This window comes from Tachyglossus aculeatus, chromosome 2, assembly GCF_015852505.1.
Source record: "Tachyglossus aculeatus isolate mTacAcu1 chromosome 2, mTacAcu1.pri, whole genome shotgun sequence".
NCBI classification, from domain to species: Eukaryota; Metazoa; Chordata; class Mammalia; order Monotremata; family Tachyglossidae; genus Tachyglossus; species Tachyglossus aculeatus.
The window spans coordinates 115,050,053-115,067,107 of record NC_052067.1 but is presented as its reverse complement, the minus strand read 5'-3'; the positions used below and the strand labels follow the sequence as shown (position 1 = coordinate 115,067,107).

At 42.8% G+C, this 17,055-nt stretch overlaps 1 protein-coding gene across 2 annotated transcripts in view; it reads right to left on the bottom strand.

The window, feature by feature from the left end:
- Positions 1-17,055, bottom strand: part of TDRD3 (tudor domain containing 3) — a 227,101-nt gene that overhangs the window by 69,412 nt on the left and 140,634 nt on the right. For both annotated transcript variants that reach the window (XM_038767674.1, XM_038767681.1), the window contains one exon: positions 7,608-8,455. In XM_038767674.1, the coding sequence (XP_038623602.1) occupies positions 7,608-8,455 (848 nt within the window). The remainder of the gene's footprint in view (positions 1-7,607; positions 8,456-17,055) is intronic.

Here is a 17,055-nt window from a genome sequence, read left to right as displayed (position 1 = left end):
AGAAGGAGAGAAGGGAGGTGAGGTAGGAGGGGGCGAGGTGATGGACAGCCTTGAAGCCCAGGGTGAGGAGTTTCTGCCTGATGCGCAGATTGATCGGTAGCCATTGGAGGTTTTTGAGGAGGGGAGTGATATGTCCAGGAGCGTTTCTGGACAAAGATAATCCGGGCAGCAGCATGAAGTATGGATTGAAGTGGAGAGAGACACGAGGATGGGAGATCAGAGAGAAGGCTAGTGCAGTAGTCCAGACGGGATAGGATGAGAGCTTGAATTAGCAGGGGTAGCGGTTTGGATGGAGAGGAAAGGGGCGGATCTTGGCAATGTTGCGGAGCTGAGACCGGCAGGTTTTGGTGACGGCTTGGATGTGCTTAAGAGCAATGGGGGGTGAGATGCTGAAGTGCTGAACTGACTGATGGAGGAAAACTGGTTGTAGGTGAGAGAGTAATCAGGGAAGGTCTCCTAAAGTAGATGGGACTTCAGAATGGACCTGAAGATGGTTAGAACAGCGATTTGCCGAATGTGAAGGGGGAAGAAGTTTCAGACAGAAGGGAGGGCATGAGAGAGATGAGAATGAGGCATAATGAATAGGATGTCATGAGCGGATCCAAGTGCGAGAGCTGGGTTGTAATGGGAGAGCAGATCACTGGGCAGGGAATGTTTCTGTTACAGCCCATTTCTAGACGGTGAGCCAGTTGATGGGTAGCGACCGTCTCTATATGTTGCTGACTTGTACTTCCCAAGCGCTTAGTACAGTGCTCTGCACAAAGTAAGCGCTCAATAAATACGATTGAGTGAATGAATGAATTGTGCTGTACACTCTAAAGTGCTAGCGCAGTGCCCTGAACACAGAAAGTTCTCAGTAAATACAACTGACTGACAAACGAGAGGACAAGGCAGGGAGAATACAGTATGAAAAACAACATGGGTTGGTAGAAGCAACAAGGCACTGACTGGGAGTCCAGAGAATTGGGTTCTAACCCAGCTCTGCCACTCGCCCACTGGGTGACCCTGGGCAAATTATTTAACTTCTCTATTTTTCAGTTGCCTTATAAGTCAAATGAGAATAAAACACTGATTCTCCCTCCCTTTTAGACAGTGAAGCCACTGGGACCATGTCCTAACTATTCTGTACCTAATTATCCTGAATCTACCTTAGACCTTAGGGTAATAATAGTAACAAAAATAAAATAAGAATACTAATAAAAATATGTAATACACATATATTATACAGTGCTTGACATATAATATGCATATATAATTGGCATATTAAATATGTGTATTAAATAATTTATTATTATTATTATTAACTTATTGATTTCCGTAAAGTTGATGGTCAGAAGTTTCTGCCCGATGGGCAACCATTGGAAGTTTTTGAAGTCTTTTAAGAAACCATGGGGGCAGAGTTAATTTGGGCCTGGAGTGATGAGAGACTGAAGGAAGACAGAGGTATGAGGAAGTGGAGGCAGTAGTTGAATCAGGGTATGTACATGGATCTGCACAAGTACCTGGACCAGGGTAATGGCAGTTGGAAGGAGATGAAGGGGCAGATTCTGTAGATTTTGTGGAAGAACCTACAGGGTTTGGTGACAGACTGAATTTGGGTGCTGGCAGAGAGAGTGAGGCTTGAGATGGGAAGGATGGTGGTGTGTCTACAGTGATGGGAAGCAAAGGGAAGAGAGGAGTTAAGATTCATTCATTCTTTCATTCAATCGTATTTCTTGAGCGCTTACTGTGTGTAGAGCACTGTACTAAGCACTTGAGAAGTACAAGTTGGCAACATATAGAGACAGTCTCTACCCAACAGTGGGCTCACAGTCTAGAAGGGGGAGGCAGGGAACAAAACAAAACATATTAACAAAATAAAATAAATGGAATAAATATGTACAAATAAGAGTAATAAATATGTACAAACATATATACATATAAACAGGTGTTGTGGGGAGGGGAAGGAGGTTAGGTGGGGAGGATGAGGAGGGGGAGGAAGGGGAGAGGAAGGAGGGGGCTCAGTCTAGGAAGGCCTCCTGGAGGAGGTGAGCTCTCAGTAGGGCCTTCCTAGATGGAAGATGAGTAGTTCAGTTGGAAACACGCTGAACTTCAGGAGACACCACTGTTGCTCTAGAACTCTGACTTCTGTTTCATTACATAGAGTTCCCAAGTTGCCCAGGTGATCTGTGAGTTTTACATATGTAAAGCTCATTCTTATGAGGCTCAAGGACTGAAGAGGAAAGTCCTGGCCTGGCCTAGTCCCAGAATCTGGAAATGCTCCTATGGCAGCAACCATGGAGGAGGAAAAGATGATGTGGCACAGAGAGGGAGAGGAGCCCTGCGGCACTGCTGAAAGGGGCGAAAGGTGGATCTGACATAACTCCAGCTCTGGGCCCAGGGGATGAGGCAGGCTAGTTACAGTTGCCAGGCTGATCCAAAAGCTCCGGGGGCAAAGCAAATGGCTGTAACTAGGAAATAACTAAAAAGGCCCATGAATGCTTATGAAAATGAAGACAACAAAGACCATGAACCAGCCTGGCCCAAACAAGCCCTATGGCTGGGACTGTTGTGGAGGCTGGAAACCGAGGGGTCTAAAACTCTGCTATATAGCTCTTGCTGCATTCACCGTTACTCTTGTCTTTTATATTGTTTTTGTATTTCTCTACTGTTTTACCTCATGTGGCCGTATCCAACTCTTCCCCTCCCACTTATTCTTAGTCTATGAACCGTAGGGGCCCTTTTAGACTGTGAGCCCAATGTTGGGTAGGGACTGTCTCTATATGTTGCCAATTTGTACTTCCCAAGCGCTTAGTACAGTGCTCTGCACATAGTAAGCGCTCAATAAATATGATTGATTGATTGATTGAACCACATCTAATTATAATTATGGCATTTATTAAGCGCTTATTGTGTGCTATGTGCTGGGATAGACACCAAGTTATACATCAGGTACAGTCTCTGACCACGCAGGGCACACAATCTATCTTTGTCCATCGTACAGGAGGAAATGAAGGCCTAAAGCTGTTAAGTGATGCCCAAGCTCCCCAAGCAGCCCATGAAAAGCTGGGTTAGAACTTGGGTCTCCTGATCACAGGCCCAAGCTCTTTCTACAAGACCCTGCTGCCTCTACTGTTCCCTCCCTCAATTGTGCCTGTGTATTATTTCTCTGAGTTTGCACAGGGCTTTGCACACAGGAGTTTTCTTTTAAGTCTTGCATTCCATTATCACGGAATGGTTAGGGCTGGTAAAAGAAGGGAACAAGAGAAATCATTACTTGAGAGAAAGGAATGCTTATGGTTAGGGAGTACAATAATTAATAACTAACAAATTGTTCCACCCTGAAGTCTGTAGCAATAAATGCTTAAAATCATATTAATACGCTTGTCTTCCAAATTAGAATGTAAACTTCTTGTGTGCAGGGAATGTGTCACACCTTAACTCTGTATTTACCAAGTGTCTAATGGGCCCTCATTAAATACTACTACTAAACCTCTACTACTACACATACTAAAAGTGCAGAAAGAAATATAATCACCTAAAAGTAAATTAGAGCTATGAAACTATAATTCCTTATTCAGTGAGTCATGATTAACTCATATACTAAGTATGGTATTACTGAATCAAATAACATAAATAATTTCACTTTAGTTTATGACAACGCTGTCAAATTTATACTGAAAAACTAGGAAATAAAACTGGAAATAGTACAGGGATATTGCAATTTACTAAGTTAGATACCAATGAAATGAGTAAGGTATCAAATTTTACCATGTTCCTAAAAAGGGTAGATTCTCTCCTAGCCAGGTAATCAATATGACTGCAAAAAAACCAGAGATGTGAAGTTAAATAATACAGAATTAAATAATTAAATCTCCCAAAATTGAGAAATACATAAAAGGAAACTACAATTCAATTTCCTCTCTACACTCATTAACTTTTCACTATTTTTTGCTATATCAAATACTGCTTTCTCATCAAAACCTTTCCCTGCTTTGACTTACAGAAAAGCTCTGTCCTGATTCTCTTCCCATCTCTCTGCCTTCTTTAACTCTCTTACTGATGCCCTCTATTTATACATGTCCTTCAACGGTCAACCCTGAGTCTTTCATTCTTTCTTTTTATCCCTCTTCTGGAGAATTCCACGGTTTCAACCTACGTGACATCAAAAAGTACTGTAGTAGCATTTTTGGAAAATACAACGCTTTATGAAGAAAGACACTTCTGAAATTAATTAAGGAGATTTTTTTGTCTTCCAGGTCACAGATGATATATTTCAAGTAATCTGATAAGAATTTAAGTTCAGTAACCAAAATGTCTATGTGAAGAAATCTTTTCTTGCCTATTCCTCATGATTCTTCGCAAAAAAATCATTCTGGAACAACCCCTTTGTCTCCACCCAAACAGCTAACAAACTGGTCCAAGCTCATGGTTTGACTACTGTGCCAGCCTGCCTCACTAGTCTTCCTGTCTTCAGTCTCTCACCTCTTCAAGTTATACTATAAATACTACTAACTACTATTACTACCTAAGTTGCTACTATCTTGAATCATCAGCCTGCCCACATAGCTCTATTCCTCCAAATATCCAATACTTCCTCCCAGCGTCAAGCAAAAACTCCTCACAAATAGCTTCAATGTTCTCCATCAACTGTCTTCATCTCATAAAATGAATCTCTTTACCCAATCTTCCATTTCAGCCACTACCTCTCTCTTTTTCTGAAATTTCACACTTTCTCCTGCTTTCAGGACAACTCCACTTGGCTGTCCTGTTGAAACCTCAAATTTAACTTTTCCTATACTGAATTTTTCACCTTTCCACCCAAACCCTCTCCTTCCTGGGTATTTCCCATTACTTTTGATAACACCATCATCTTCCCTATCTCAGAAGTTTGCAACTATGGCATCATCTTTGAATCATCTCTCTCCTTCAAACCACACATTGCCAGTCACCAAACTCTTTCAGTTTTATCTCCACAATATCTCTTATAATCAGCCCCTCTATCCAAACTGCTATAACGATGGACCAAGCGCTGTCATGTCCCATCTCAACTACTGCCTCATTGCTGCCCTCCCTGCTTTCTGCCTCTCCAGTCCATACTTCACTCTGCTGCCTCAAATTATTTTTCTAAAAAATAATTCTTTGCAAATATAATAATAATATCTGTTAAGCACTTACTATGTGTCAAACACTGTACTAAATGCTGGGGAAGATGCAAGATCACCAGATCGCACAAGGACTCATAATCTAAGTAGGAAGGAGAACAGATATTGAATCTCCATTTTGCAGATGAGGGACCTAAGGCACAGAGAAGTGAAGTGCCTTGCCCAGGGTCACACGAGACACACCTCTCCACTCCTCAACTACCTAGTGGCTGTCCACCTATCATCACATCATCAGAAACAGTTCACCTTCAGCTTTAAAGCACTCAGTCAGCTCTCTCCCTCCTCTCCCACTACAACCCAGCCACTCTGCTTCTCTAACACTAACACTGCCAAGCCTTGATCTTGCCTATGACCCCTTACTCGTGCCCTCCCTTCTGCCTGGAATTGCTTTCTTCTTCATAGCTTCTTTCTAGCTTCAAAGTCTACTAAAATCATATCTCTTCCTGGAAGCCTTCCATAACTACTCTCTCATTTCCATATTTCTCCCTTCCTTCCAGTCACCTACGGACTGTCAGCCCCTGGACCCTATGGCTTTGATATACACGCCCTCACCGTCTCATCATATAGCACTTATGAATACATCCTTATATTCTGTTGCTTCTCTACTTGTAGTTTATTTTAGTTTTCTCTGCTAGAATGTAAGCTCCTTGAGGGTAAAGGAAGGGCCAACCTACTCGACTGTATTCCCCCAAGTACTTAGTACAGTGCTATTCCCCCAAGCACTTAGTACAGTGCTCTACACACTCAATAAATATTATCTATAACTAAATTGACAGAAGGTTAGCACAGGGGAAACAGAGATAACTGGAGGACAATGGGTGAAGAGAGATTGGTTGGGTGGGACAAATTGGTGAAAATCTTGAGATAAATTGTGAAGAATTTTCATTTGATGTGCAGAAACATAGTGGAGGGATACGTGGAGAGATAGGTGCCGAGACATGCTTCCAGAAGATAATGATCTGTGAGCTAGAATGTAATACAGATTAGAACGGGGAGAGGTTGAAGCCAGGGAGATCAGTGAAGAGGCTGAACCATCGGTCTAGCAATGATATGAACAGAGCCTGCACCAGAATGGTAGCTTTTTGGGTGGAGGGGAAATACTGCATTCAGGAGAAACTGTGAGGAAGAACCAGTAGAATTTAAAATAGTGTTGAATGACTACATTAAGGCTACCACACATGGAGGTTGCCAGCTTTTTGACCATCATTCACATTAAATTAAAACTTCTGATTTAGCTCCCCTATACCTAACTGCTTTCTTCTGCTGCACCTCAATTTGTATACACTGGTCTGTCACTGTTCTACTCATACAATTTTCCCACTTTGAAGGATTTTGTAAAAACAAAGCTCCACTACACTGAGAGAGGAACCGTGTATTATGGTCCCAAGTGCCCGATGTAGTGTCTTGCATACAACAGACAGCTTAGCATCAAGCCCCTGGAATATTTTCCCACTTTTTTTGGCCAACCCACTTTCTTCCCTTTCTTCAAAGTTCTGTTTGAAACTACCTTCCCCTTTAAATAGACCAGGCCACATTTTTAAAACTCTCCTTCATTAGCACTTATGTGTTCTTGCCATTTCTAGTTTAACCTTATTCCCCCTTACTGCTTCCTCTTTTTTGAAATAATTTGTGTTTGTTTCCCTGGTTAAACTAATTTCCTTGAGGGCAAAAAGCAAGTATTTTGCTTGTTGCATGCTTTCAAGAGCTTAGTTCAGGGTTCTGCTTACAGAAGGGGCTCAATATATACCACTGAACACTTGATTTATACTAAAAATCCACTTTTTGCAAGAAGTCTTTCAAGCTCTGGTCATGCACCCAACCCTGCTCATATTTTCAGTTTTGTGTATACTGTCTAGCCTTCCCTCTATTGGATTGCATTTACTCCTCTGCAATTCCTTCAATGCTTAGTATAGGGCTCTAAATGAAATAAGTCTGCAAAAAAATTGTGACTGCTGAAATGATTCAAACTAATATAAACAGTATAATTGTACTATGCTTCATAAGCATTAACCAATATGCATTTGTTCTCCAGAAAAAATCACTTAAGAAAATTTCCATGTTTATTTTGGGGGGGAAGAACATGAGATCTAGCTTCATTTTCCCCCATTCTTGGGTTATAGGATCCATGACTGAAGAGTTATCTCTTCTGGTACCAAAGGCTGAATGTTTTTCTCTATAGAGTTTTTCTCTATAGAGTTTATTAATATTCTAAATATCCACTGAGAGAAAGTGGACAATTGTGATTTCTTTGTTCCCCAAAAGCGAGTCAATGACAAAGGCCCGGAGGCCTAGAGGCCAGCCAAACTCTCAACTCTTAAGCGCTTAGTACAGTGCTCACTACACAGTAAGCACTCAATAAATACGACTGAATGAATGAACTCTTATTTGATCTGTCTCCGTAATATCTTTAGACACATTATACATATGAAACTGTAGCAGACATAGCAATTTTAGCCAACCTACCTTGTTATCTTCCCAATAAAGTGCGAAACATTCATCTCCTGGTTTCCAGATGGTGCCGCATTCAGCAGGAAGTGAAGATTCCAATACTTTTTCTGGCTTGATTGGCCCAGATCTCCTCTTAGGCCCACTAATATAATATAGCATTTTATCATCAAAAGGTGCAGGCATGATGGGTCCAGTTGGCTTAATAGGTCCCATTCGTCTTCCTTTTGGTAGCACCTCTATTTCTCCATTTGGTACATCCATGATACCTTCAGTTCTAATAGGATTCTGGTATTCAGAATTCATACTAAAATGCTTCTCATTTTTGACCACACTAAAAGATTCATTACTCACTGTCCGTGCTTTCCTATCATAAAAATGATCAGAATTTGGCATTTGGTTTTCCTTTTTTCCACGTGCTTGATTACTGAGGTCTAAGGTTTCTTGAGGAATTGGGTTTTCTTTTGCTTCTAAGTATGGATTTTTCCCTGGTCTGTTTTGCATAGAGTTATCTCTCTTTTTAAAAGCACCATCATTCTGCTGAGAGGTTGTAGGATACGTAAGATCCTTAATTCTGTCATTTCTAGGGTAAGATCTATCACATTTGATTCTCTCATCTGTCAATACTCCAGGTCCTAAAGAGTTTTGTCTTTCAGGGCCTCTACTTCTCGGCAATCCACTCGCTTCCAAAATTTGTCTTGAATTCTGAAGGTCCCTTTGGAAACGAGGAGGTTTTTCATTTCTTGGCTGCCTCATGTCATTTCGAAAGGGGTGCCTCGGTTGGTGGTGATCTTTAAATCCGTTTTGTTCGGTATTTAAAACTCTGTGTTGTACCTGATGAAGTGGCAGGGACTGTGATTTGGGTTCTAAAAAAGAAAGCATATAGAATATTACAATTAGTTGGATACTCACATTAAAACTTATGTTCTACATACTTAGGCTGAATAAAATACTCTAGGCAAGTGTTTCTAATCAATGTGCTACAGCACCCTAATGTCACTTACGTAAGAAGCCTGTAAGTGTGCTGTGAAATGTGAAGAGTTCCACCTTCATTAATTCCAATGGGTGTGCAGGAGTGTATTTGTATATATATATAGCATTCAACATAGCAGCACTAAAATCAGTGTGTTCTCAGGTGTTAACATGGGAGAGCACTATTTCGAGCCACAGGTCTTCCTAAACAGGGTGAAGAAACAACAGTCTTCAAAAAGTCTCATGACGAGACCATAAATGCCCTTTCTCCTTCCTGTTCACCGTCCTGCCATGGCTTTCAGGTACTGAGGAGAACCTCCCTGGACCTAACAGCCTTGCAACCTCCCCAGGGGCCGGCACCAGCTCTCTTCCACACCCAAAGAGCACCTACAGCATGAGGCCTCTACCAAACCTTAGGAAGACTGGCAGCTGATGTAGACTGTGAGCCCGTTGTTGGGTGGGGACCGTCTCTATATGTTGCCGACTTGTACTTCCCAAGCACTTAGAACAGTGCTCTGCACACATTAAGCGCTCAATCAATACAAGTGATTGAATGAATGAATAAATGAATGTAGTGGTGCTGTGGCTGTGGGTGTGCCTTGGACTCATCCACAAAGAGCTGGAAATTCAGCTCCTTTAACCACAGCACTCAAATGATTTTTGGTTTTTATTATGTGTATTTGCCCTTATCTTCTCTGTTATTTTAGTGCTTTATTGTTCATCACGCCTTAAGTGCCTGTCTCCAGTCCCTTATCCCTTCCATAAAGAGCTCCTTGAGGGCTGGGGACCTTTATTAAAGCACTCTGCACACAATAAGCCCTTAATAAATCTATTACTACTACAATCACTGATTCCTTCCAAGCTTATAAGTACAAGCTCCACAGTGGGGATAGAGACCTTCTGGATATATAGGGCTTTGGTAGTTGGCCCCACTGGGTCCTTTGATGAGACTACAGGTCTGGCTCCACCCCTTGCCCCCTGCAGCTCCCACACTCTGTGCATGCAAAAATGGATGGCAAGTGGCATAAAGATTGCAACCGTGAGAGATACATGTCATGGAAGCTGTGCCAGATTTGCAATCCCTTCCTCAAGCCCAAAGGATCCCCCAAGATGCTTGGGCAGGGTTGAGGCAGGTGGGTGGCTCATCACTAGGGATCTTTAATGGAAAAGGGACTAAAAGGATAAAAAAAATTAACATTACAGCAGTAAATAGTTCTATTTTCAACCTATAAACAAAAACCTTGCAAAGGATTTTTAAATAACACCAGTTTAAAAGGAAAGGAGCATGTTTTTATATTTTTCAAGACCTTATACAGAATTGTATTTGCACAGAAAATAAGCTCACCCCCACTACATTATTTCACTGATTTCCTACTGCAACCCAGCCCATACGCTTCGCTCCACTTGCGCCAGCATGCTAGCAATGTCTCTATCTTGTCTATTTCAACACCAACCCCTTGTCCACATCCTCCCACTGACCTCAAACTCTCTCCTCTCTTACACACAAGACCACCACTCTCCCCACCTTCAAAGCCTTATTAAAATTGAATCAGTGTGGCTCAGTGGAAAGAGCACGGGCTTGGGAGTCGGAGGTCATGGGTTCTAATCCTGGCTCCACCGCCTGTCAGCTGTGTGACTTTGGACAAGTCACTTAACTTCTCTGTGCCTCAGTTCCCTCATCTGTAAAATGGGGATTATTATTATTATTACTACTAATAATAATAATTTTGGTATTTGTTAAGCACTTGCTATGGGCCAAGCACTGTTCTAAGCTATGGGGGAGGTTACAAGGTAATCAGGTTATCCCACATGGGGCTCACAGTCTTAATCCCCATTTTCCAGATGAGGGAACTGAGGCCCAGAGAAGTTAAGTGACTTGCCCAAGGTCACACAGCTGATTAGTGGTGGAGCCGGGATTTGAACCCATGGCCTCTGACTCCAAAGCCCGGGCTCTTTCCACTGAGCCACGCTACTTCTCTGACTGTGAGCCCCTCGTGGGACAACCTGATTACCTTGTATCCCCCTCAGTGCTTAGACCAGTGCTTGGCACATAGTAAGCGCTTAACAAATACCATCATTATTATAATTATTGCTCTAAGAGGTCTTCCCCAATTAAGCTTCTTTTCATCTACTCCCTTTATCTTCCATGTTGCCTAAGTACTTTATAACTCTACTCTTTCAGCACTTGATATTCACCCCACCCTCAGCCCCAAAACACTTACATACATATCTGCAATTTACTTGTATTAATGTCTTCCTCCCTCTTTAGAATGTGGGCTCCTTGTAGGCAAGGAAAATGTTTACCACTCCTGTTATACTGTACACTCCCAAGTGTTTAGTAAGGTGCTCTGCAAATAGTAAGCACTCAATAAATACCATTGATTGACTGACTCATCAAGCGCTTATTCTGTGCAGAGCACTGTACTAAACGCTTGGGGAAGTACAATATTACAGTGCTTAGCAGATAGTAAGTGCTTAACAAATACCATTATTATTATTATATAACAGAGTTGGTAAAATGTTCCCTGCCCCCAGTGAGCTATACAACGTCCATGCACTTCAATCTGTGACTTTTGAACACTTGATATTCGCCCCAACCCCTACACCACAGCACTTATGTACCTACCTTTAAATTATAAATTATAGGCTACTTATTTATTATATTTATGTCTGTCTCCCCCCCTAGAATGCAAGCTTGTTGTGGGCAAGGAATATATCTGTTAATTCTATTGTATTACACTTTCCCAAGCACTTAGTACAGTGCTCTGCACTTTTTAAGTGCTCAATAAATGCGATTGAATGATTGAAAAAAGGAGCTGGCTCTTCTAGACTGTGAGCCCGCCTTCTAGACTGTGAGCCCGCTGTGGGGTAGGGTTCATCTCTATATGTTGCCAACTTGTACTTCCCAAGCGCTTAGTACAGTGCTCTGCACACAGTAAGCACTCAATAAATATGATTGAATGAATGAATGAATGCACACAGTGAGCAGTCAGTAAATAGCATTGATCGAAAATTGTTCATGCTGGTGGGGAAAGGCTGGGTAACACCTTTTTCTTGTGACCATCAGGCCTTACATCTTCTGATGCACATCCATTTCTCTGAAATCAACTGGAAGGAAACAGTGAAAAATCACTAATCATTAAGGAGAGTGATTATTATTAATAATAATAATAATAATTTTGGTATTTGTTAAGCACTTGCTATGGGCCAAGCACTGTTCTAAGCGCTGGGGGAGATACAAGGTAATCAGGTTATCCCACATGGGGCTCACAGTCTTAATCCCCATTTTCCAGATGAGGGAACTGAGGCCCAGAGAAGTTAAGTGACTTGCCCAAGGTCACACAGCTGATAAGTGGTGGAGCTGGGATTTGAACCCATGGCCTCTGACTCCAAAGCCCGGGCTCTTTCCACTGAGCCACGCTACTTCTCTGACTGAGAGGAAAAGAGAGTGCCTGCTCCTTTACTGTGTCACAAACACCTAGTAAAGTATTATTTACAATTATGATGCTCAAAAAATACTTGTTAATCTACTAAAGCAGGACTAGGGGACTTGACTTCAGAAACCATTAATCACCGTCCAAAAGTGTATTACGGATAATCACTTATCACCTCTGAAATAAGTGGGCTCTTGAGCTATGTGAAATTCAGGATCAACACAGAAATACACAACCTCAGAGAAATATGTGGGAGTGGAGGAGGGGTTTTCTTCTTTAAGCGTCTCCTCACAACCACTAGAACACTATTTTTCACAGCCACCTTAGAATGAGCCAAGAGGAGTTGAGTTCTAAGAATGAAACAAAACTGCAACTTGGCTTTCTTTCTCAGCCTCTCTGAAAACAAGAGTAAAACTTTCTCTGCTAGGAGACACAAAAGAGACCTCCTCACATCTCAGTTACACTGTTAACTGATACATTCTATAGTTTTTGTCTGGCTGCTGTCTTAAGGAAGCCCTAGCAAATGGTTTTCCTTACTGACAGCTTAAAATGTTCAAAAAGCTGCATGTTACTGTAGATAGGTACTGGAAATACTGAGAATGATAAGTGATCTGCAAAATCAGTGACGTTGGGACAGTGCCCATGTAAGGAGGCTTTGTTGTACTTAACTGAGCTTAATTAAGCTTTCAAGTGACAATAATAAAGTTTCTCAATTTTTAGGTTATTACTGACTAAATAATAACACTAATAACAATTGTGGTATTTGCTAAGTCCTTACTATGTGTCAGACAGTGTACTAAGCCCTGGGGTAGATTAAAACCTGTACTGCATATAAATCTACCACTGTTTGTTTTCAGTGCTGCATAACTGATTGCCTAGTGATGAAAGGTACAACCGAGAAGAATACTGCACAAACAAAAGTCCTTCTCACTCCGTAGCTCTGGTTTATGGCTGATGCAGCAGCTGTAATTGCCTATCTTTTCATAGATAAACATATAAACATATATATTTTTTAAAAAATCATGAAAGAATAACAGGAAACAAGGTTACTAGACTTGGTCACACTTGCTTTGATCACAATGATTTAATAAATGGATAAGTCTAAATTTAATTTAGGATACAGGGATAGTTGGATTTCACCATTAATTCAATAAAATCTAAATTCTAAGTGTATTTAGGGACAACTGCAGGTGATCCCATTATTTGTGGAGGTGGCAGTGTACTGCACAATTACCTCTTTAAGCAAGCACATCAAACTCATCCCTGTATACTGGCCACTTATGCATTTATATATTCAAATGCTGACCACACTTTTTAAAATGATTAATGAATTGTTTGTAAAATTCTCAATTACTCAATTCATTATTATTAAATATGACAAAATTAAATTAAATTGGCAAACGTATTTTTACTAAGGTACTGACTGCTATCACAGTGACAGCGGTTAGGACCACAATTATTGATTCAAAGATGCAGTGCTCCAAAATTAATATGTTGAAAAAAGGTAGGAATTGGAAGACTTTAGGGAGGAAGAATGACCAAGCCACAGGGGCACAGAAACAGTGGCACTCTCTCCCCTCTTTCACCCAGATGATCTTCCCCTCAAATAATAAGACTGGCCCCAACAGAAGAGTTTACTCCAGTTCCTTCAAGCACTTGATATTTCTCCCCTGCACATCTTCCACAAGTCCCACAGCACTTGTGTTCATATCTACAACGCTGCCATTACCTTATTCGTAATCTATTTTAATGTCTGTCTCTCCGTCTAGCCAGCAAGCTCCTTGTAAGCAGGGACCATATCTACCAACTCAAGCATTATTATTACTGTATTCCTTAAGTGCTTACTATGTATCAAACACTATTCTAAGCACTGGGGTAGATAATAATAATAATAATGATGGCATTTATTAAGCGCTTACTATGTGCAAAGCACTGTTCTAAGCGCTGAGGAGTTTACAAGGTGATCAGGTTGTCCCACGGGGGGCTCACAGTCTTAATCCCCATTTTACAGATGAGGTAACTAAGGCCTAGAGAAGTGAAGTGACTTGCCCAAAGTCCCACAGCTGACAGGTGGCGGAGCCGGGATTTGAACCCATGACCTCTGACTCCAAAGCCCGTGCTCTTTCCACTGAGCCATGCTGCTTCCCTACAGATACAGGTTAGCCAGGCTGGAATCAGTCCCCGTCCCACATGGGCTGACAGTGTAAGTAGGAGGCATTTAATTCCCATTTCACAGATGGGGAAATGAGGCACAGAGAAGTTAAGTGACTGGCCCAAGGTCACACAGCAAGCACTTGGCAGCACTGGCATTAGAACCCAGGTCCTCTGACTCCCAAGCCCATGCTCTGTTCACTACGCCATGATGCTTCTCTATTGTGCTGTACACCTCAAGTGCTTAGTATTCATTCCTTTATTTATTCAAATGTATTTGTTGAGCACTTACTGTGTGCAGAGCACTGTACTAAAGGCTTGGGAAGTACAAATCGGCAACATAGAGAGACAGTCCCTACCCAACAACGGGCTCACAATCTAGAAGGGGAAGACAGACAACAAAACAAGTAGACAGGTGTCAATACCATCAGAATACATAGAATTATAGCTATATCCTGTAGTCCCACAGGTAAAGAGCTTTGCTCAAAATGAGTCACTCCTCGCTGGATTGCTACAATACAAGTTTGTCCGTCTGCAGCAGTTGTTTGCCAGCATGCCACGGCCAGGTCGGATTACCGGAAACGGGGTTTCAGTGGGTTCTGATAGCCAAGAATTCATCCACCTTCCAAACTTTCACCCTCCACCAGCTATTCACATGAGGCACTGATGGGACTGTTTGAACAGCATGGGGCAGCATGCTGGAGGTGCCCGCCAGCTCCCGCCCCAACATCACCGGCCTGGGCTACTTCGCCTGCCACTTGCACACCGTGGTGCAGGACTACTCTTCTTCTTCTTCCTCAGGTGAGAGACGCACACACACAGACGGACAGACAGACAGTCAGAGAGAGGAAGCCCAACCAGTCGCCCAGCGTGCCAGCTTGCCAGCCTAATTCTATTTGTTCTGACGTTTCTGACACCTGTCTACATGTTTTGTTGTCTTTCTCCCCCTTCTAGACTGTGAGCCCGCTGTTGGGTAGGGACCGTCTCCATATGTTGCCAATATGTTGAATGAATGAATGAATATATACACATCATTAATAAAATAGAGTAATGAATATGTACAAATAGAGTAATAAATATGTACAAATATATACAAGTGCTGTGCAGAGGGAAGTGGGTAGGGCAGGGGGTAATAATAATAATAATGATGGCATTTATTAAGTGCTTACTATGTGTAGAGCACTGTTCTAAGCACTGGGGAGGTTACAAGGAGATCAGGTTGTCCCACGGGGGGCTCACAGTCAGTCTTAATTACCATTTTACAGATGAGGGAACTGAGGCACAGAGAAGTTAAGTGACTTGCCCAAAGTCACACAGCTGATAATTGGCAGAGCTGGGATTCAAACCCATGATCCCTGCCTCCAAAGCCTGTGCTCTTTCCACTGAGCCATGCTGCTTCTCATGGGGAGGGGAGGAGGAAGAGAAGAAGTGAGGGGGGGGGGGGGGGGGGCTCAGTCTGGGAAGGCCTCCTGGAGCAGGTAGCTCTCAGTAGGGCTTTGAAGGGAGAAAGAGAGCTAGTTTGGCGGATGTGTGGAGGGAGGGCATTCCAGGCCAGAGGTAGGACATGGGCCAGGGGTCGACGGTGGGACAGACAAGAACGAGGCACAGTGAGGAGGTTAGTGGCAGATGAGTAGAGTATGTGGGGTGGGCTGTAGAAGGAGAGAATGGAGCTGAGGTAGGAGGGGGTGAGGTGATGGAAAGCCTTGAAGATGAGAGTGAGGAGTTTTTACTTGATTCGAAGGTTGAAAGGTAACCACTGGAGATTTTTGAGGAGGGGAATGACATGCTCAGAGCTTCTGTAGAAAGATGATCCGGGCAGCAGAATGAAATATAGACTGAAGCGGGGAGAGACAGGAGGATGGGAGATCAGAAAGGAGGTTGACACAGTAATCCAGTCAGGATAGTATGAGAGACTGAATCAGCAAGGTAGTGGTTTGGATGGAGAGGAAAGGGCGGATCTAGATGATGTTGTGGAGGTGAGACCAGCAGGTTTTGGTGATGGATTGGATGTGTGGGATAAATGAGAGAGTGGAGTCAAGGATGACACCAAAGTCGCAGGCTTGTGAGACGGGAAGGATGGTAGTGCCGTCTACAGTGACAGGAAAGTCAGGGAGAGGACAGTGTTTGGGAGGGAAGATAAGGAGCTCAGTCTTACACATGTTGAGTTTTAGATGGTGGGCAGACATCCATACTGAGATGTTCTGAAAGTAGGAGACAATATGAGCCTGGAGGGAGGGAGAGAGAACAGGGATGGAGATGTAGATTTGGGTGTCATCAGCATAGAGGTGACAGTTGAAGCCGTGGGAGCAAATGAGCTCACCAAGGGAGTGAGTGTGGATGGAGAACAGAAGGTGACCAAGAACTGACCCTTGAGGAACCCCTACAGTAACGGGATGGGAGGGGGAGGAGGCACCCGCGAAGGAGACTGAAAATGTACGGCCAAAGAGTTAAGAGAACCAGGAGAGGACAGAGTCTTTGAAGCCAAGGTTGGATAGCGTGTTGAGAAGGAGATGGTCCACAGTGTTGATGGCTGCTGAGAGGTTGAGGAGAATTAGAATAGAGTAGGAGCCATTGGATTTGGCAAAAAGGAGGTCACTGGTGACATTTGAGAGGGCAGTTTCGGTGGAGTGCAGGGGACGGAAGCCAGAGAGAGTTGGAGTTGAGGAATTGGAGGCAGCGAGTAGATGACTCTAGGAGTTTGGAAAGGAAGGGTAGAAGGGAGATAGGGAGATAACTGGAAGGGACAGTGGGGTCAAGAGAGGGGTTTTTTGGATGGGGGAGACGTGGGCATGTTTGAAGGCAGAGGGGAAGAAACCACTGGAAACTGAACGGTTGAAGATGGAAGTTAAGGAGGGAAGGAGGGAAGGGGTGAGAGTTTTTATAACATGAGTTTTATAACATGGCTCAGT